Source organism: Dermacentor albipictus, chromosome 1 (assembly GCF_038994185.2).
Source record: "Dermacentor albipictus isolate Rhodes 1998 colony chromosome 1, USDA_Dalb.pri_finalv2, whole genome shotgun sequence".
Lineage (NCBI taxonomy): Eukaryota > Metazoa > Arthropoda > Arachnida > Ixodida > Ixodidae > Dermacentor > Dermacentor albipictus.
In genome coordinates, this window is record NC_091821.1 from 4,906,889 (window position 1) to 4,928,868 (window position 21,980).

The window sequence follows — 21,980 nt, forward strand, 5'->3', positions numbered from 1 at the left end:
TAGCTATCACTTTGTCTCTTTCTCGTGGTTTTTCTTGTTTCATTGTTTCATTGCAGGCATGTTTGTTCAAAAGGTGAGCAGCATTTTCCTGGCACACAAATAAGAAACACGAACAAAACGTGGCACGCTGCTGCATGCATCGGCGTCTCTGTCCGCCCGCACAAACGTTACTCACACCGCCTGCCTTCGGGCCGACAGTGTCGCACGCGACAGAAGGGGGCCAGGTGCTGCGGCGGAGTTTGAAAATGAAAATAATCTAGTAACGTTGGCCGAACCAATGGCCGGTGAGGTCGATGGCGATACGGCTGTACACTTTTGAACAGGAAATCATGCCTCCTCAATGTGCCCAGCTATCCAACGGGCTCCACCTAACTTGTGAAACTTTCAAAAAATGTTTTAACGGTCAGTAGAAAACTATGCGCCGAGAAAATGAACATTTTTACATTTTATGCATGGGTTTTGCACCAATTTTTCTTTATGTATATTGCGATTTACATCTCGCACAAGATTTTTCAAGGTCTTTAAAGGGTTAAAAAAATTAAGCACTTTCAAGGACCCTGAAAACGAAATTTTCAAATTCAAGGGATTTCAAGGGTTTTAAGGACCTGCGCGCACCCTGCCCTAAGTGTGTCCTTATCTAAACACACCCTACTATAAAATTAGGTGCGCATATGATTTTTACTTTGTTTAGGAGCTCTAATGTCACTTCTACATTACTTTTCGACTTTGAACACATAAAAAGTGTGTGTGTTTTGATTTGGGGACATGTTAGAATTGTGTGAAATATTGCCAAATGAATCGTCAGTGTGTTTCGGTATATTTCCATTCTCTTGTTCAATTCACCAGAGAATTTTCAATCAATTTTATTGGTCCCGTCAGGGTTGAATTAACGGAAGTCAACTGTATAACCAAAGTTCTGGTATGAGTGGATCTTTTCCTTTTCATTTGTTGAGTGAGCAACATGCAAGAGTTAGTGCGCAGACCTGCTTGATTGTATGCATTTGCCTGACCAATGATTTTTCTTGTACGTAAATTTTCCCTTATGTGTAGCCCAAAAGAAACCATAAAGTGTACAACAAATTATGACAATCATGAAACAAAGTCAAAGAAAAGGGTACACATTCGTAAATAAAGTTCCTCATGGGCATTCAAACGTCTGGCTCACCTCCTCGGGGACGACAACATCTTCAAAGGTGACTCCACGAGTGTCTGACGCCCTCTGGCCCATGTTCCACTCCTGCAGAATGGGGAAAGCAGGCTTAGTGTAGCAAACTTGGATGCAGTGCCATAACAAGAGAACGATGGGAATACTAAACACGAGTTTTGAAGGCAAGAACGTGCTCAGGAGTCTTGCATATTTTTTTTTCCCCCTCTGCTATTCAGCTGCCAAGTCAACTACCTCATCTGAATGTCATTCTAGTAGCAGCTATGCATCCTCAGCTTCACATCCCTTGACAAAAACAGTGAAGCCAACTAATGTTTGGAACAAGTTTCTCAGTGTGTGTCATATAGAAATACTGCAGCCTACTTAGCGCTTTATATTTTACCACACAAATTTTTATAGATTCAAACAAGATAATCAGCCCACATTGTGGCTAGCGCTTTGTGCACCCCCAGTGGAGACACCATGCTGATGCATTTACATATATATATATATATATATATATATAATGAAAATGGGGGTCTTTGTGATGCATTACAACTGCATTTGGCCCCCCAGTGTTCCACCAAGCGCTCACCATGTGGGCGCAATTATCAAGTTTGAATTGCTGAATACTGTACGTACAACAAAGGCCACTTACAGAGATAGTGATAGTAATAAGGCATTATAATGATCACAATGCAATATACCGTACTTACTCGCATAATGATTTCGCTTTCTTGTAAAACAAATTGAAGCAAATTCAGGGCTGTAATCATTACGTGGGTTAAGTTTTCCACAAAAAGAAAAAAAATTGTTTCATCCCGCATTTGCTGCGTGAAGACAACAGGTGGCTGCCGCTGTAACAATGCGGGACACCTAAACAAAAATGGCGGCCAGCGGAGCAAGCCGAACGCGCCGAACATGATTTTTTTTCTTCTCGTGAGATCATTACATGCATTGAAACAGTTTCTTCCATATCAGTAATGAATAATATCGCTAATATCGGCAAGTTTGCGGCAATAACTTAGCCATGTCCACTTTGAGGGGACAGAAACAGAGATGGGCGCGCTTAGCTGCCAGTGACATAGAAACACATGGCGGGCATGCTGCGAAAACCGCGGCATTTGTCTTCATTAATATCCTAATACGGCACATTTCTGCTAGGGGTGGGCGAATATCTTTGCTGTGTTACAAGCGTTGGCGTATGAATATGGTACACTTCTAACGTATCAGTGTAAACGTGGCTACTATCATTGCCACTCGCGATTTGTTGAGTACCGACGAGTGCAGACAAGAGGAATTGAAAGGCACCTTTTTTGTTGTTGTTGACCACAACCACTATAATGCCTACAAATAATAAAGTCAAGGCAAGTTTGGTTGTAGCTTTTTTTTTTTCATGGAAATGCGGAATGATGAAAGGAATGAAATGGGGCATCTGCTTAAGAATGTTTGGTACATGCAGACCACTTGGTATGTCTTGAAGAGTCGTTCGCATAGCATTCGACAGCATTCAACAGCATTCGACAGATGGTAAGCACGATCATCATCACCTATACTTGGCACACGACATATAGTAGCGTGCTGCAGCAAGTTCGGGGTGCGATCATTACATGGGAAAGAAAAAAATTCAAATTTTGACGACAAAATTCAGGGGTGCGATCACTATGCAAATAAATGCGGTAATTAAATACAGTAGAAGCTCGTTCAAACAATTTGTAAAAAAAAAACACGAGAAAAAGCGAACTGGGAAAACATATGATCCAATGTAACTAAAAAACGCTGACAGATTCCGCTGCACTTGACATCTGTGTAATGCGAAGTGTCGCGCGGATCGCTGCGACACGGGGCATGAGAAGCCAACACGCATCCAGCTGGTGTGGCTCCAGCGGCCTGAGACAGGTTTTCTTGTTTTCCGATTGCATAGTGTTTTAAGACGGGGAAATGAAACGAAATCAGGCTGTTGGGTGGTGCCGGATGCAGTCGGGGCGATACGTGACGCTCGCATCGTGCCACCTGCAGCAGGGAACGGTGGCACGTTTGCATTATCGCCTGCTAAAAGCGTACCACGCTGCCAGTGACACTATGCACCACGCACTGTAAAACAGATAGGTGAAGATGCTTATCACAATTGGGTTGGTGGCAATAGCTGTGAATGCAGCATGCAACAACATGGGAGATTTAGTGGTAGCGGAATAAGAAACAGAGTGTGCACCAGCATTTTCACATCAGACGGGCAGGCGAGTATTGCAGGGAAGCTGATGTGGTGGACGATTATTGTTCTTGATCGTACACGCCTAACATCTCTTCTTGTTTACATGGGAACTGGCAGCCAGTAAACATATTGTGACACACTGACGAAGTTGTTTTAATCATCGTCAGAAGAAGACGATGTTCTGGTCTTCGCATGCTGTCTGCCATCTTGTCAGCTGCTATAATTATTGTAAATATTCAGTAAATACACGTCTGACTGTTTCTAACGCCGTAACAATATCATACGATCGCAGTTTGGCGATGTACTGAACGTTGGTGCCAAATGATCACGTTTTCCAGGAACATATGAACCAATAAAGATAAGCATAACTCAATTCAGTGATTTTTTGGGTTCTCAACTTTGGGTTCAAACGTTGGCACTAGGAAATCGTACGTAATGGGATCAATCAACAAGGTTCTACCGTAGTCTGAAGAGTCTTTACAAATACACCGTTTTACAGTCGGTAGCCTTTAATTAATATAACACCATTAACATGTCTACTTTGATCCCAACTGAGAGTCCTAACCAGCACCTGCACATTTCTATGGGGCTAAAAATTAATTAATTTCGATCTTTAAATTCACCCTCACTGGATAGAACTTGACTAGGCAGCATGCCCATGCCAGAAAAGTGTAACATCGCTGGGTGGGAAGAGGCAAGAACTGCTCCAGCCAAAGGTAAAAAAGTCCTGACGTTTCGGGGTGACCGAAGAGACCCTCCTGTCTTGTTTGTGTTGCTCCTCACCGTAGTGCAGTGTGCGCGTAGGGAGGCACGTCCCCACTGACCAGCTGATGGCTGCCGAGAGCATTTTGAATGTGTGACGAGGAGGAGTCTTCTTGCCCGGCGAGTCTCGGTGTTGATCACACAAGCACCGTCAAGATAGATTACATGGTTATGCTTCTCGCAGTCAGGTAGACAGGAGCTTAAAGGATGCTGCTTCTTCAGCTGCTTCAGTCACCCCCTGATGAAGGGATCAAACCAGTTCTGAAATGCCAGGACATTTTCTACCTTTGGCTGGAGAAGTTCTTCACTCTAACAAGTGTATTTTGTAATCAAATGGATGCTATGGATGCTATATTAACCCCACCTCCAACAGAGGAGTCAATGAACTGAAAGGTCTTGCCTTGCGGCCTGGTGTGACTCCCGGAGTGTCCCGATCCACGATGAATGCTGTGAAAGCCTTCGAAGCGGGGCACTTGGGGTCCGGGTTGGAACGTGCAAGCACAAAATACCTGCACACAGTTTCTCAACTCTCAGCACAATCACTGCAAGCCTGAATCCCCTAACAGTGACGGAGTTGTAGCGGCATGCACTCAACTTTCGTGAAAGAATTCATTGGGCTATAATGCACACATTTTCTTGTAAGCAACAATCTGTCCCCGGTAGCAAGAGTTCTACTAAAAGAACATGTGCAAAGAGTCAAAACAGCTAGCACAACAATTAGAGGTGGGATTGCCCAAAGTTATTTGAGCAATTTTTGCAGCAAGTAAAATTGCATTTTGGAGCAGTTTTGGAGCAGGCCATTCTGAATTTTGGTGAAATAATACCTTGACTAGACACAGAATAAACTAACACGAAGTGCATAGTAGAGGTGCGCTTTGTAGCTATAGTGTACTAGAGTATAGAAGAGTTGGTCAAGAGCAGCGGCACAGTGCGTGCTTTCCTGTATAACTGGAAACATCGGTGGCACTAAGATCAAACAATATATTCCCGTGTCGACGCTCATGATGACAGCGAAAAATGTTCTCAAGTTATGCGGTCCAATCGACGTGGTAACATAATTTTCTGGTCACCATATGCCACCGTAGACCCAGAGAACCGCAATCAACCCTGGGCTGGTATAAAGTAAGACTACTGTAATCTGTTTTTATTGTGACAATGATTATACGGGCACTACAGACACACTTATGCTGTCATTGTCACCGTCGCTGTGATGTTCCGTATAAAGTCCAGGGGTGATAACATTGTTGCCGCGCTCCATATGTTGTATGTGCGAGTGAAACGCTGTGAGACCAAGCCAACGATGGCAGCTCAATCTCACGCGAGCAAGGGGGGAAAGTGGGAAGGAAGCGCACCATCTTCCATCACGTGCAAGGCACCGGGGGGAAGGCAGGGAGAAATTCTTCTCTGGTGGCTGCTGCGTATGGTGCGGCCTATTTTGAAAGCAATCTGCAATGGAGATAGAGTGCGAGTGCTGATAGCTTCGTGTGCACTGTGTTTTCGCCGTTTCGTTTGCATTGAAGCCAGGCAGAACAAAGGTCAATTCACTCGCTTCTGCTGCCGTGCTTCTTCACTCCAGCGTCTTAACAGCAAGTATCTGCGGTCATCGAGTGAGATGTGTTCATGTATGCCTATGCGCACATCACACCCTACTTGTTAATTTAGTTAGTATGTGAATGTTTGCAAATTTATACAGGCGGTTAAACTACTACCCATACTTCGTATAGCTGTCTACTAATTTGCTATCGCAATGAATGCTTCGCCTTTCGAGTGAAACTGACTCCTTATTCCAAATCTGCCATTAGCCCTTAACAATAGGTAAAAATGGCTGAGACCTCTCGCCCATATGGGCATAAATACAGATTGAAATAGTTTCACATTATAGCGGCCCTGGCAGCAGAGACGCCCACCTGCCAAACCAGCAGCAGCGCACGCCTCCCCAATATCTAGTTTGCACGCAGTGCCCTCAGCCTACTTTTCATAGCGTTGTGCCTCATCTAAGAATCACTGTGCTGCTCGGCCCACTCAACCGCATTCTAAGTGCACTCCAAATACAGCCACCCTGGCCATTCCGACAGCAGTGACAAGAGCCGAGTGTGGTCGCATATGCGCCGGCTACTTGCTGGAAGCACGGAAAGGTCCAGTGTTATAAGCACGAAAACTAAGAGAAACTGTGCGGGAGGTGCCATCGTGCAGTGTGCGGAATGTGAACGGCTCCACTCTTTCAGAAAACAAATCGGCTCACTGTTCGCAGCCACTGCCGGAGCGCACGTGCCAAATCCATTCTAGCGCAGCGTGGCACAACTGGTCAGGAGGCAGGAACCGTTGGTGTGTCAGAATAGTGCGACGGGTCACTTTGGTTGTTTGACATGCAATAAAGGAACGGGACCACACGCAAACATTTGCATTGACCCGAGGCCACACATAGCGCTGCGTGACGAGGCATTGAGTGGCCTGTATACCAGGATGAGCAATGTTGTGCAGAGAGTGAAAAGTGGCCCACTGCAACATTGCCGGAATGAAAATGACCGGAAGAGGCCCAGACATATCACACCACAGCAAACATGGCGCAGATGGATGGGGATCAAGCTTGAGGCGAAGGGAGGTGGGGAGTTGCCGAACACTTGTAGTTCCGGGTCATTGTGTTGTGCCACCGATAGTACACGCCAGTCGACAACTGTAGAAGTCGAGCCAATCGCCTCAACACAGGAGAGGGCATCAGCTGCTGAGTTGTTGGCTCCCTTGACATAGCATACACCTGTGAACTTTGAGATGTATCATCATCATCATCATCATCATCATCATCATCATCATCACCATCGGATAATTTTATGTCCACTGTAGGACGAAGGCCTCTCCCTGCAATTGTCAAATACCCCCGTCTTGCGCCAACCGATTCCAACCTAGCACCTGCGAATTTCTCAATTTCATCATACCGCCTAGCCTTCTGCCAGCCTCAATTGCACTTCCCTTCCCTTGGCACCCATTCTGTAACCCTAATGGTACACTGGTTGTCTAACCTATGCATTACATGACCTGCCCAGCTCCATTTCTTTCTATTGTAAGGAAGAAGAAGTGCGCCGTGCAGAGCTCCGCAGCCGGATCGCCAATGCCTCTGAAGTGGGGCTTGGGCTAGACGCTGTTCCTAGTTTTGTACCGGCTAAGCCTACGCTGTTGCGTCTTCTTGTCCACGTCCTTCGTGTCGTCCACAGCCGTGTCGGACTTCTTTGCCATACTATTAACGTTAATTGGAATAGCGGCTATCCCCGTTTGCTTTCTGATCCACACCTCTCTTTCCATCTCTTAACGTCATGCCTAACATTCTTCGTTCCATTGCTCTTTGCGCAGTCATTTAATTGTTTTTGAGCTTCTTTGTCAATCTCCAAGTTTCTGCCCCTTATGTTAACACTGGTAGAATGCACTGATTGTACACCTTTCTTTTTAATGATAATGGTAAGCTTCCAGTCAGGATCTGACAATGTCTCCATATGCGCTCCAACCCATTTTTATTCTGTAAATTTCCTTCCCATGATGAGGGTCCTTTGCAAGTAATTGACCTAGGTAAACATATTCCTTCAGAGACTCTAGAGGCTGACTGGCGATCCTGAACTCTTGTTCCCTTGCCTGGCTATTCATGATTATCTTTGTCTTCTGCATATTAATCTTCAACCCTGCTCTTACGCTCTCTCTGTTAAGGTCCTCAATCATTTGTTGTAACTCGTCTCCAGTGTTGCTGAACAGAACAATGTTATTTGTAAACTGAAGCTTGCCAAGATATTCGCCGTCGATCCTTACTCCTAAGCCTTCCCAGTTTAATAGCTTGAATACTTCTTCCAAGCATGCAGTGAATAGCATTGGAGAGATTGTGTATCCTTGTCTGACCCCTTTCTTTATAGGTATCTTCCTACTTTTCCTGTGTAGAATTAAGGTAGCTGTAGGATCTCTGTAGATATTTCCAAGATATTGAAGTCCCAGTTTAATAGATTGAATGTATGCAAGATGTCATACCTCCCGTGCAGCGTACTTGGAGGAGTTCGTGCTGAACACATAAGTCAGAGGCTTATGGTCAATCATCACGTAGAACTTGCTTCCTTCCAGTAAGTGGCGGAAGTATTGAATGTAGATAGCCAACAGCTAACAACTGAAGACACTGTAGCGTGTCTTGGTGGATTGCAGCTTCCAAGAGAAATAACCCAAGGGTTATTTCTCAGAGCCAATACATTCAGAGCCAATATATTGTTGCAACACTGCTCCGATGGCCATGATGGAGGCATCTACCTGTATCTAGTTGATGCGTCAGAATGGGGATGTACCAGCAGAGTTGCTTCAGGGACGGGTTACTTGGCAGTCCAAAAGGCAGCCTGCTCCCGAGGCGACCATGGTATTGTCGAAGACGGGCTCCGTCGCTCTTTCAACAGGTGGGCGATCAGCTGCAGTAAGGCTACACAGTGTGGAATAAAACCGCGTGAAATATTGACGAGGCCGAAGAATTCGCGAAGCTGGCAAAGAGCGTTGGGCACCAAGAAATTCCTGACAGCCTCGATGTGGGATGGCTACAGAAGGTTGCCGAGTGCCAAAACGTGATGGCCCACAAAATTTAGCTCGGAGGTTACAAAAACGCATTTGTGTGGGTTCATGATGAGGCCATACTGTTCCAGATGTTGTAAAAGTTAACACAAGTGACGCTCGTGATCTTCTGGAGTGGCACTAGCGATTAGTATGTCATCAATGTAGGTGAACACTGCAGGCAAACCTTTTGTTCAATTCAAAAGACATGCGCACAAACTCGAATAAAGCAAAAGGCATCGTGATGGCAGTTTTGGAATGTCGTTGGGTTCAATTGGTGTCTGGTGGTATGTTTTAACCAGATCCTCTTCGCTGAAGATGTTGCACCCATCCAGGTTGGATGTGAAATCTTCAATATGGGGAAGTGGATAGCTGTCATGCACAATTTGAGCACTCAGAGCATGGTAGTCTCCACACGGACACCAATCATTTGGATCCTTCTTTGGTACCAAATGCAGCAGTAAATCCCAAGCACTGGATGAAGGATGAATAATGTCAAGTTGCACCATGTACTCAAATTCCCATTTAGCGATGGCAAGATGCTCACCGAACAAGCAGTGAGGATGGGAAGAAACTGAGGGACCACGCATGATGATGCGGTGAGTAACCATGAGGTTGGGAGGTTTATTCAAATTGCAAGGTTTTGTGACCTCGAGGAACTTGACCAAGATTCTCTGGTAAGGACTTGACTGCACAAGTGTGTGAACGGCAGTGGGGCAATGAACTCTCGATAGAAGTCCAACTATAGACAGATGTGTACTGCCATTGATGAGCCATTGGTGCTGAATGCTTATGTCAAGGTTCTAGAAAGACAGGAAATCCGAACTGATGATGGGATGGACGATGTCAGTGATGACACAAATTTAGCAGGATGTGCAACGTAATCCGAGATCAATGGTAAGTGAACGAAGCCCATATGTTGCTATGGTAGAGGCATTAGCGGCACAGAGAGGCTGTCCACGAGGCTTCGGATAGCGATCTTTTCTGGATGGGGGCACTATACAAACCTGGGTGCCCGTGTTGACAAGGAAACATGCCCGCAATCTTGTCCATAATTGGGAGCAGGTGGCCAGCTCGAGGGGAGGGGTCATGTGCGGCTGTCAGTGATGAGTGAGTGAGTGAATAAACTTTTATTGGGTCCAGTAAAACGCAATAAAACGTGCACCCAGCTAATCCCACGATGGGACTGACAGATCTAGTCTGCCAGCCCGATTGCGGGCGCGCTGGACAGCCAGGATTTGGTCCTCAAAAGACGGGACTTCGCAGGAGCGCATCCCACTCTTCCTTGGTGAACTTCTAGCCCAGCGACCTGCACTCCCAGAGCATATGAGGCAAAGTAGAAACCTCACCACAGGCCACACAAGAACAATTCAAATAAATCTCGGGATATACGCTGTTAAGGGACACCGGATTTGGGCTGTCAATGATCACTCCTGTCGTTTACCAACCAGGTACAAGGTGGCATGCACTTCCTAGCATGATATGCAAAACGCAGGTGATACCAGCAGGTTCACTGGAACTTAGAGGTCCTTTGACCAGTGTCCAGAGAAGACGATAGAGGAAGCGGACTTGAAGAGCATTGTCGTAATCTGGGCACGCTGAAGTGAAGCAACAGCAGCCGTGAGGTCGTCAATGTGCACTTCGAGCTGGGCGACCGCTGAGAGCTCAGGCGTAGTTGCGATGACAGAAAATGAAGGAACCGAAGCCTCATGGATCTTACTGACAAGCTCAGCCAGGTGGTCTAGCATCGTGTCCTCAGCGGTGGCAAGGACGAGGTGAACAGGTTGGGGAAGGCGCTGCAGAAAAGGTTCCTTGAGAAGAGCACTATGGGTGTTGACGTTACCTTCGCCCAAGAGCTGTCGCATCTGATGCAGCATTTGGGAGGGGACTCTATCACCAAGTTCTTCACTGGCCAAGAGTTGTTGCAGGTTAGTGCGTTCCGAAGGTACAGTACGCCTCAGGATCTTTGCCTTAAGGCGCTCATATGGGTTTTCAACTAAAGTTTGGGTGAGGATGTCAGTTAAGGCGTTAACTACTTCGGGTGATAGTGACGTGATCACTTTGTAGTACTGCATTGTCTGCAAAGTGATCCGGTGCAGTTGGAATTGTGCCTCGGCCTGTAAAAACCACACCTGGGGATTCTGCATCTAAAAGGGTGGCAGCTAAAACCGCACCTCTGACATTTCGGGGATGCGAGCACTTGACTCAGTTGATGGGCTTGACATGGCGAGGGCTTGATGTGGAGCATTGTTGCTAGGTTCGGTCATGTTTTAGTCCTAGGTCACCACCGTAGAGAGCGAAAGGAAAAATGACAGACACGTAAGCTGCTGAGCTGATGCTGGAGCCTACGCCCCACTACCTTGTTTATTTTCTTCCCCTGGCATCGTAGCACATGCGGGTGCTACAAATGCTTCTTCACCTGTGACGCTTTATTTTCTGAGAAACCTGCACATTAAAAGCTCGTTATTTCAACACCTGTCAATTCGGATAATTCAGACTGGTATTTTGGTCCCAGAAAAAAAAGAGTATTTTAGTCTATTCGACGAAACATTTTTTAGTTTGGCAGAATTCGCATGCGCACTAGATAATTCAGACAAATGCTGATGACTGCTACTGCGTGAAAGCGAAAGCGGCGCTAGCACCTGTAGGGATGCGCGACTGTCACGTGTCCCCCTGATATGTTGTTTTCTCACATAGCTCCCGTCTCCTGTAATCCGGCTTCGCCACATGGCTTTAGCAGCGGTCGGTATGCTTGCAGGGTAGCACGAGAGATGGCGCGAGTGTTGCTCTGCTAATGCCACCTAATGGCGGGGTTACTAGGGTGCAAAAAGGAGAAGGCCCTTCCTCTTAGGCTCGGGATCGGCAAGTGGCGCAGACGTTCTGCGCATGCACCGATCGATGCTTCTGCGAGACTGTCTCACGAAGCTTACCCCGGAATGAACGAACACGAGCGTTCGAACGTGCCACCGTTCGCGTGACCGTACGCGCAAACGACCAGATGTTGGGATCCAGCATGGCGCGAACATATTCACTCGTTATCCAGTCACAGTGAGCCGGACTTCCGCGATTTGTCGTACGCCCATCGGCATGTTTCGTGGATAGCAACTCGGCTAGCAGGCATTAGTGTATGAAAGGTGCAATAACTGCCCTTGTGATTGTTTCCACTACTGTGTTGTCATTCCTCTGTCCCAAGAGCACGGGTGAGAAGCCCACACACCTTGCCGAGTGAAACTAAAATGCGGGAGGCATCACCATGACGTGGCCATTGTCATCAGTTGGTGAGGCAACTGAAGCATCACTGAGCGGTCTGTTTTTCTTTTTTCTTTCTTGTTCTCTTTGCTCACCTGCTCCATTTTCCCTGTTGTTGTTGTAGAATTTGTGCTGTCTGTTCTCATCAAGCTTGCTTTTTTCATTTTTGACGTGTTGTGCATGCCGTGCCACAGTGTGATACACCGAAGGCAACACCAGCAAAGCGACAGAAGTATGTGGCCAAGGACTTGGCAACTGAAGTCAAAATTTTGCGTGCATTAAAGAATGGTGCATCGCAACAAGGTGTCATGAAACGATATGACGTGAAGAGAAACACCTTGGGCACATAAGAACAACCAATTGAAGGTGAAAAGTGTCATGCATCCAGACAGCGGCTGCAAACCGTGGCTCGGCTGACTTTGTTTCAGTGGGACTGTCGCATCTGCCTTTGTGTTGACAAACGGCACAAGCGAAGTCAATGATCAACATCGATTCATTCAAGACTTCCAAAGGCTGGTTCTGAGAGAACTTGTCTTCAGAAGTGTGTGTGGGGGGGCAGTTTTGATGAAAATGTGACCACCAAGTGGAGAAGCGTGCAGCTGCGCATGGCTGCATATCGCCTAAATAATGTGTTCAATGCCGACGAGACAGCATTCTTTTCCAAGGCTCTTCGGGACAAGACGGTGACCTTCAAAGGAGACCCATGTGTCGGTGGTAAAAAGTGCAAGCAAAGAATAACTGTGCTTCTTGATGCTAATTTGAGTGGGACAGAGTGGTTGCCCTTGTAGTCATTGGGAATGCTCAAAACCCATGTCGTTTCAAAAATATCAAAGGCTTTGTGGTTGAATAGCAGGCAAACAGGAAGGCTAAAGGCTTGGATAATGTCAGATATTTTTCGAGGCTGGTTACAACAGTTGGACCAACAGTTCTCTTCCCAGGGGTGCAAAATAATAATGGTCATGGACAACTGCAGTGCACATAACAGCATGATCGAACTGAAAAAAGCACCAAAATAGTTTTTTTGTTGTTGTTGTTTTTTGCCACACAATATTACTTCTGCACTTCAACCAATGGAGCAGCATATCATTCAGTATGTGAAATCTAAATACCGAAGAGAACTGCTAGAGCAGATGCTTTTGTGCTTGAAAGTTGGGGAGCAATACGAAGTGGACCTTCTCAGCACGGTGCACATCATCGCTCATGTGTGGAAGAACACATCTCCACATACTATCGCCAACTGTTTTCGGCACAGCAGTTAAGTTAGCCCCGAGCCAGAGGATGCAGCAGTAGCTGAAGACGTGTCAAGCAACAATGACTGCTTAAGCTTTAACAACGTTTTGCCAATCGATGTGACATTTGCCGATCACATTGGAATTGACTATGGTGTCACTACAGCTGGTCGGCTAATCAACGAAGAAATCATAAATGAAGTTACGTGCTCCCAGGATGACCACGATGAGAAAAGACCATGCGAGGAGGAGCAGCCGCGACCTCGTCGCACCTCAAGAGCGGAGGCACTCTTTAAAATGTTTGTCTCAGCACTACCGACAGCTTGCTGACCACTTGGAAGGACTTGGAAAAATTGTCGACAGCCGGGATTTGCACAAAAAAGGCAGAAGTCCATAATGCTGTACTTCAGCAAATAGGGGTATGCTAAACCAGCTTGATTTTAATGCTCTTTTTGTTGTTCATTCGTTGATTTGGCATTCAGATAATTCTGACATTTTTTGCAGTCCCTTGAGATCTCAATTAACAAGCTTCCACTGAGTGGGTTTCCTTTGCAGTTCTGGCTGCTGTCGTGTGGATGACAAATTTTCCCTTTCACTAATGGCAAACAAGACAAGCGAGTGCCCCACAAAATTTTTATACAAATGTGATCTACATGCCTATGAAGAACACATAAAGCAGACAAGGAAATGTTAATACACATTGCTTTTTTTTTTTTTTTTGTCCAGCACATTCTAAATTCAATGCTTGTGCTGTGATTTTCTCAAACATCAGCCGGGTAAACATCTTTCTGCCTGTCACCCAACAAACGTCTCAACACATATTTGTCCACATCGACATGCCCCAGCACCGTCCATCAACCTCGCTACAATGGCCTGCACTTCGACCATATTTCGCAAACTTCATGGGGCGACAGCTATTCCGAAATGGCTTTTACCCGCCACCAACCTCGGGCAGAGCCCACCGACACCACCACATCCACTTGTCTGCAATGGGGGGCATGCCTTCCTTGATTCTCACTGACTTTTCAGTCGTGAACTTGGGCTGACAGTGACTGGCTGACTCAAGTGTTAATTCCTCAGTTTACCATTGAGTCTCGCACAGCCGCGAAGCCACATATTTGATGACTAGTAGAGCCCACCCTTGCCTCCATGGTCTGATTCGCTTCCCCACAATATCTTCCAGGCATCACTTGAACTGTTGCACTAGATGACCTGCACCGCAGTTTGGTGATCGCACAACCTTGGTGAATCACTAGCTCGTCAGATGCACATACCTCCAAGTCGTCTTGCCAGACCTTTTGCTTGCAAGCAGCGACAGTCATTCTGGATTAGTGATTACCATCGCAAAGTAATTTGTTGTTCCACCTATTGCTCCCCTTTACCTGATTCTTCCAGCTTTCTCACAATGCTTTCAACCATAATGCACCACTTTGCTAGCGACAATAAAAATGTTTTAATTGTAGGTGATATTAACATGTACTTATTAGAGAATTCTCATACTGTGATCAATCATTACTGTATTTATTCTATTGTAATGCAAATGTTTTTTTTCTTATTTTTGTTGCTTAAAATTGACCCTCATGTCGCATTAGATTAATGGGAAAAATTGATCATTTTAAAACAAATTTTCTAAATCCCACGGTTTTTAGTGTTACGTTGGCAAGCTATACTTTTATGTCTTGGTCCAACAGATAGAGAAGTTGACCAAAGTCAGTACTGTGTGTGTGTGTGTGTGTGTGCGTGCGTGCGTGTGCGTGTGTGTGTGTGTGGGACCAACGCCATTTTCACTGTGCTTGTGGCTCATGTTACGGCTAGGATGCTGAAAAGCGCTGTGGCCTTTCACGTTTTGTCTCTGTTCATTTGCAACGTTATAGCAAAGCAACGCATTCGGTAGGTCACTTGCTTTGAGAGACGAGCAATTCTGATGGCCAAGGAGCTGGGAAACTCCACCATGGCTCGGCAGCTCAATATCGACAAGTAGACGATTTGTGGATGGCAGGACCAGTAGGATGCCCTCTTCAAAGGGACAATAAAGGCAAATAAATACTAAGTCAACGTGGACTGTTAAAATAGCATTCCACAAATTTCACAGTGCTTGTTTCGTGACAAGAAAGGACAGTATACGAGAAGCTTGCATCTGAAGGGTCCATGTACCTCTAGCGCAACTCAAATCACCCGCTCCCAAGTGGGGAGTGGTGCCCTGGCATACGCCATCACTGCCTTTTACTTCTGTTGGTTAGTAATATGGCGCCTGACAGACGGCGCTAGTTTTCTGCGCAAAACGTGTGCACGCGGCCATGGAGCAACCAAGCCAAGACGGAGCAATGGATTCACCACTGCAACTGCTCTTGGACAAGTGGCATGGACTATTCGGAATCCCGTGACATCACATGAACATGGCATTTTCTGCTACATGCAGTTTGTGTGAGTTCCAAGAGCCAGAAAAACCAGCAAAGCACTATGCAATAACCAAACTACTGAAACGCAACAGCGCGGATGGCGCATGGTGGAGAAAATTAAACCTTTCTACCACCCGTGTCAATGGGATATTTTTTCTAAAAAATGAAATAGAACTGGACAAGCAGCACTTTCCTTTGTCTTATAATGCAATGCTACCCAATATTCTTTCACAACCAGGTGTAGTTTCTATGCTTGTTAATCTAGATAATAAATGCACACCTGGACTGGACAGCATACTAAATGCTTCTCTGTGAAGGGACGCATAAAAATGATCTTGCCAGTCATTGTCTTTCATGCATCATTATCCTCTGATACAGTTCCTAGCGACTGGTTAAAGGCATGTGTCATACCTGTACCAAAGAAGGGTGACACTACACTTTAACCCTTTGACGGTTTTCGCCGTACATGTACGGCGGCGGTTTTCTGTCCCGCAAGGACTTCGCCATACGGGTACGGTTTCGACCCTCCGTTTGAAATTTCGCGCCATAATCACGACGCACGCTTACTGGGAGGTACTGCCACCTCTTAGGACTTATAAGAAGCGTTTGAAATTTGTGCTACCTTCTTGGGGAGATAAACAGAACTGACTTCAAGCTTCACCGCGTCGCGCAGACTGCGGCCACACCCCTTTTGCGGCTTCGGTTTCGCCGCGTGATCGCAACGGAGGCGCGCGAAACGTCATTTTTCTCTTTGTCGGCACTCTCTTGCATATGCTGTGGAAGTTGATTTCTATCTTGATTGGCGCTGCTCTTAGCTTGTTTATAACCGCCGCTCGCGAGGTATTCTCGCTCTCAGCGGCAACGCGCTATCGCGGTTTTGGTTCCGCCACAATGGGGGCGCGCGAAACGTGATTTTTATCTTTGTCGGCACGCTATCGCAGGGGCGGCGGAAGTTGATTTCTATCTTGATTGGCACGGCTCTTAGCTCGTTTATCACCGCCGCTCATGAGGTATTCTCGCTCTCTGCGGCTGCGCGGAGACTCGTATTTCAAGGAATACCACACTCTAAAATACTATTGAACATATTGCAGTTCTGCGTGATGCCGACACCAAAATACTGTTCCTAATTTTTTTTACTATTTATTCCCAACTTTATACATCTTGTACATTCACTATCCGCAATAAAATAATTTGACCACCCGGGAAAGTTTTTTTCAAAATAATTCGACCCTCAAAGGGTTAAACACATTGACATTCAATATCTCCAACGTCATCGTGCTGCAAGCTACTAGAACATGTTACTATAGCCAAAGAGAATAACAACTTCCTTACTTCTTTCTCACTATGAGCATGGCTTTCGAAAAGGCTCTTCTACTGTGACCTAATTAACTACTGTCGTTCACAGCTTTGCAATGGTTCTTGATTGGTTGGGGCAAATCGATGCCATAATTTTGGACTTTAGCAAAGCATTTGACCTTGTTTCATATTCTCAACTTACCTATTAATAAACTTGAAGTGATTAACCTGCAGATGTAGATAATTAACTAGACTGCTACGTTCCCGACTAACCGCAGGCAGTTTGTTGAAATCAATAATGTTTCTGACACGCTACCTCTGACTTCAGGCATCCCACAGGGCAGTGTTATAGGACCTTTAATATTTCTAATTTATATTAATGACATTGTTAATGTCATTAATCTGCTCACACAAATTAGATTGTTTGCAGATGACTGTGCACTGCTTAATCAAATACCTCACCGTGAAGACCAAATAACAATTAATTCTAACCTCTAAACATTGTATCCTGGTGTAGTGAGTGGAACATGGAACTAAATGCTAATAAAACGCTTTCAACGAACATTACTCAGAAAATGAACAAACTATCCTCCACTTACAGCAGTACTTCCGAGTCTCTAACGGAAGTTCAATATAAGGCATTTAAGGCAGAGAGCTGGGCTAGTTCGAATTTAGACCTATTCCAGAGCATGCAAAAAATGAAAAGAGGTGCAGAGACAAAACAAAGGCTCCAGCTCACACTCAATTAACAGCTTATTACTCACTCATCCAACCGACACTGGAATATGTATTGTATAATACGGGATCCTTACACAAGAACTAACACCGGCGGATAAGATATTGCTACGGAACAATATGTGCGATCACGAAAAGGCGAGCAGTGTGAAGACGACGACGACAATTGGAAGCTAGCGCGGGCTGTTGCCTCTTGGCCAAGCGCAGCATATTTTCTTGTAAATATACTTGTACATAGCTTTTCGTCTGCGTCTTCCTACGTTACATATCTGGTGGAGGTGGACGTTCCCTGTACCTCGTCACGGAGCTTCGCAGTGGACGGTACGTCGAGCCTTCCTTCATGGCTCCTGGCGACGACAACCGGACTCCCCCGGCTCCAACACCTGCTGCCACTTCGACGACCTACATCACTCTCCCCGCTCCCCGTGATCCTGGCGTATTCTCGGGCAAAGATGGGGAAGACGTCAATGACTGGATCAGCCTGTATGAACACGTCAGCCGCAATAACCGGTGGGACCCTACTATTATGCTCGCCAACGTAGTCTTTTACTTCGGTGGCACACCTAGAGTTTGGTATCACACACACGAAGATGAGCTCACCAGTTGGGATTCACTTAAGACAAAGCTTCGGGACTTGTTCGGCAACCCCTACGGTCACCAACTTGCCGCGCAGAAGGCGCTTTCCGGCCGTGTGCAGACGTCAACAGCGCCCTATGTCACGTACATTCAGGACGTCCTGGCTCTGTGCCGCAAAGTTGACACGCACATGACTGAGTCGGACAAGGTTGCCCACATCCTCAAAGGCACTGCCGATGACTCCTTCAACTTGCTCATTTGCAACAACGTAGCGACGGTCGATGCTGTTATAAAAGAGTGCCGCCGCCTGGAACTCGCTAAAAGCCGACGTATTGACCAGCAGTTTGCCCATCTGCCCAACACCCCAGTGACATCTTTCTGTGCCGACACTCCTCGTCCCAACAACACTGCCGATGTTACCAGGATCGTCCGGTGTGAGATCGAGGCCGCCTATCCGGCTGCCTTCGACTCCAGTCCCACCAACACATCTGCAGTCACGGTCTCACTGATCCAGGCAGTTGTCCGCCAAGAGTTCGAAAACATGGGTCTTCACACCATCTGCTCGGCCCATCGTCCTGATACCCGCCCGTCTTCTTCGATTCCGCCCCGTCCCGGATCTTCTTACCCACCATGTTTCCGCAACCCATCTGAATGGCGCACTGCTGACGACAAGCCCATTTGTTTCCACTGCCATCGAATCGGGCACATTGGTATGTGTACCGCCCGCGTCTCCTTCGCCGATCGCTCCACAATTGTGCTATTCACAGTCATCGCCTACTGTCCCCACGACATCATCCTCGGCTTAGACTTCCTCTCCGCACATTCTGCTCTCATCGATTGTTCCGCCAGTACTCTCCACCTTGACCTGCCTGTTCTGGATCCTGCTGAACCACACCTCAGTCGCCTCAGTTCCGTCGACTTCGTTCGCTTACCACCTTCGGCACTGACCTACGTTGACCTAGTGTCTTCCCCACCAGTCCCCGACGGTCACTACATCGCGGCTCCTATGCAAGACGTCCTCCTTGCACACTGGATCACAGTACCTCATACAGTTTTATCTATTATGGCGAATTGCGTCTGCCTGCCAGTGGTCAACTTTGGCTTGACGACACAAGTGCTGCCACGCGGGATGTCTCTGGCCCAGCTTTGCTCATTCGAGGATCACTAAGTAGCATCCATTGCAGTAGACGACACTTCATCTGATACTCCTCTACCATCGCAGTTGGCAAATTGTACCATCGCTGACTTACAGAAAATGATTGCGCCCGACTTGCCGTCCGAGCACGCTCGTGAACTCTACCGTGTTCTGTTTTCCTACCACGATATTTTTTACTTTAACGATCGTCCTTTGGCCCAAACTACAGCTGTCAAACATCGCATTAATACGGGCGATGCCCCTCCTATTCATCGCCGCCCGTATCGAGTGTCACCAGCTGAGCGTCAAGTTATTCACGCAAAAGTTCGCAAAATGCTTGCCAAGAACATTATTGAACCATCATATAGTCCATGGGCGTCACCTGTTGTACTGGTCAAAAAGAAGGATGGCTCATGGCGCTTTTGCGTAGACTATCGGCACCTTAACAGGGTTACCAAAAAGGACGTGTATCCCCTACCTCGGATTGATGACGCCCTTGGCTGCCTCCACGGTGCTCGCTATTTCTCCTCTATAGACCTTCGCTCCGGCTACTGGCAGATTGCCGTGGATGATCTCGACCGCGAGAAGACTGCTTTTGTAACACCCGACGGTCTTTATCATTTCAAAGTGATGCCGTTCGCGCTATGTAACGCCCCTGCCACTTTTGAACGCATGATGGACTCCCTTCTTCACGGTTTCAAATGGTCCATGTGCCTGTGCTACTTGGATGACGTTATCATATTCTCCCCAACTTTCGTTACGCACCTCGAGCACCTCTCAGCAGTCCTGGACGTTTTTCGTCGAGCCGGTCTGCAAGTCAATGCATCGAAGTGTCAATTCGGCCGTCGCCAGATTACCGTCCTTGGACATCTCGTTGACGCGAACGGAGTGCAACCGGACCCAGGCAAGATCCATGCTGTTGCGCACTTCCCTGTTCCCAAGTGTGTCAAGGATGTGCGCAGCTTCATCGGCCATTGTTCGTACTTCCGCCGTTTCGTGAGAAATTTCGATGCCATAGCATGACCATTAACCGAGTTTTTGAAAAAAGACACTCCTTTCCAGTGGGGCGATAACGAGGCCTCTGCATTCTCACATCTAATCGACATTCTCACAACGCCTCCCGTTCTGGCCCATTTCGATCCTTCTGCGCCTAACAAAGTCCGTAATGATGCCAGCGGTCACGGAATCGGCGCAGTACTGGCACAACGCCAGTGTGGCCACGAACGTGTTATCGCTTCCCCCAGCAGGTTCTTCTCACTCGCAGAGCGCAACTATTCCATCACTGAGCGTGAGTGTCTGGCCCTAGTTTGGGCGGCTGCGAAATTCCGCCCATACTTATATGGCCGACCCTTTTCCGTTGTCACAGACCATCACGCGCTTTGCTGGTTATGCTCACTCAAAGATCCTACAGGAAGACTTGGTCGCTGGGCCTTACGCCTCCAAGAATATTCGTATACTGTGTGGGGTCTGATGTGGGATTCTCACACCATACTCTTGGGACAAAGGAACGACAACACAGTAGTGCAAACAATCACAAGGGCATTTATTGCACCTTTCATACATCAATGCCTGCTTAGCCGAGTTGCTATCCACAAAACATGCCGATGGGCGCGCGACAAATCTAGAAGTCCGACTCACCACGTCCTCGCGAGTGAATATGTTCGCCCCATGCTGGATCCCAACGCCTGGTCGTTCGCGTGTATGGTCACGCGAATCGTGGCGCGTTCGAAGGCGGCCACGCGAGGCAGTCTCGCAGATGCATCGGTCGCCGCGCATGCAGAACGTCCGCGCTGTTCGGCGACCCGCCGGGGAAGAGCGTTGCTGCACGTGCGGCATGTCCGTCCCGCTTCCTGTCTGGAACCCAAGAGAGAGCGCCTTGTCTTTCCCGAACCCAAGTAACCGCGCAGCGGCGCGACGCTCGCGCCATCTCTCGCACCACGCTTGTACCACTCCAACGCCGCGTGCACGGCGAAGCCGCACTACAGGAGACGCGCTATGCGGGAAAAACATCAGGGGAGGCGCAAGGGTCGCGCATCCCCACAACTGTCACCTATAAATCTGGCCGACTACACAAGGACGCTGACTGCCTGTCTCGCTACCCGGTCAACGAGCCTGACGTCGCCGACAGCAGTAGCGCCAACGGCATTTTCTCTGTGTCTGCCTTCGCTAACATCGCCGATGAACAGTACCGAGACCTATCGCTGCGAGCACTTATCGAGCGTCTGCGCTCAACACTTACCGACGCATCCGTTCGTCAATATGTCATCCAGGGCGGCATTCTGTATCGAAGGAACTTCCTCCCTGACGGCTCTGATCTTCTTTTTGTCGTGCCAAAACAGCTACGACAGACTGTGCTCTTTGAGATGCATGACGCAACCACAGCAGGACATCTTGGGGTAACCCGCACGTACGACCGCGTCCGCCGCCGCTTCTATTGGCCTGGTCTCACTCACTCCGTTCGACACTATGTTGCTGCCTGTGATCCCTGCCAGCGTCGGAAAACACCTCAGGTGCTACCTGCCGGTCATCTCCAGCCGATCACCGTCCCTGTAGAACCGTTCTTTCGTGTTGGATTAGACCTGCTCGGTCCCTTTCCCACGTCATCCTCTGGGAACAAATGGGTAGCCGTCGCAACTGATTACACCACCCGATACGCTATCACTCGGGCTCTCCCTACCAG

General features: G+C 47.4%; 1 protein-coding gene across 3 annotated transcripts in view; it reads right to left on the reverse strand.

Annotated features, from left to right (window-relative positions):
• Mcad (Medium-chain acyl-CoA dehydrogenase) overlaps positions 1 to 21,980 on the reverse strand; it is a 212,806-nt gene that overhangs the window by 67,229 nt on the left and 123,597 nt on the right. For all 3 annotated transcript variants that reach the window (XM_065452831.2, XM_065452832.2, XM_065452830.2), the window contains 2 exons: positions 4,519 to 4,627; positions 1,166 to 1,237 (listed from right to left, as the gene is read on the reverse strand). In XM_065452831.2, the coding sequence (XP_065308903.1) occupies positions 1,166 to 1,237; positions 4,519 to 4,627 (181 nt within the window). The remainder of the gene's footprint in view (positions 1 to 1,165; positions 1,238 to 4,518; positions 4,628 to 21,980) is intronic.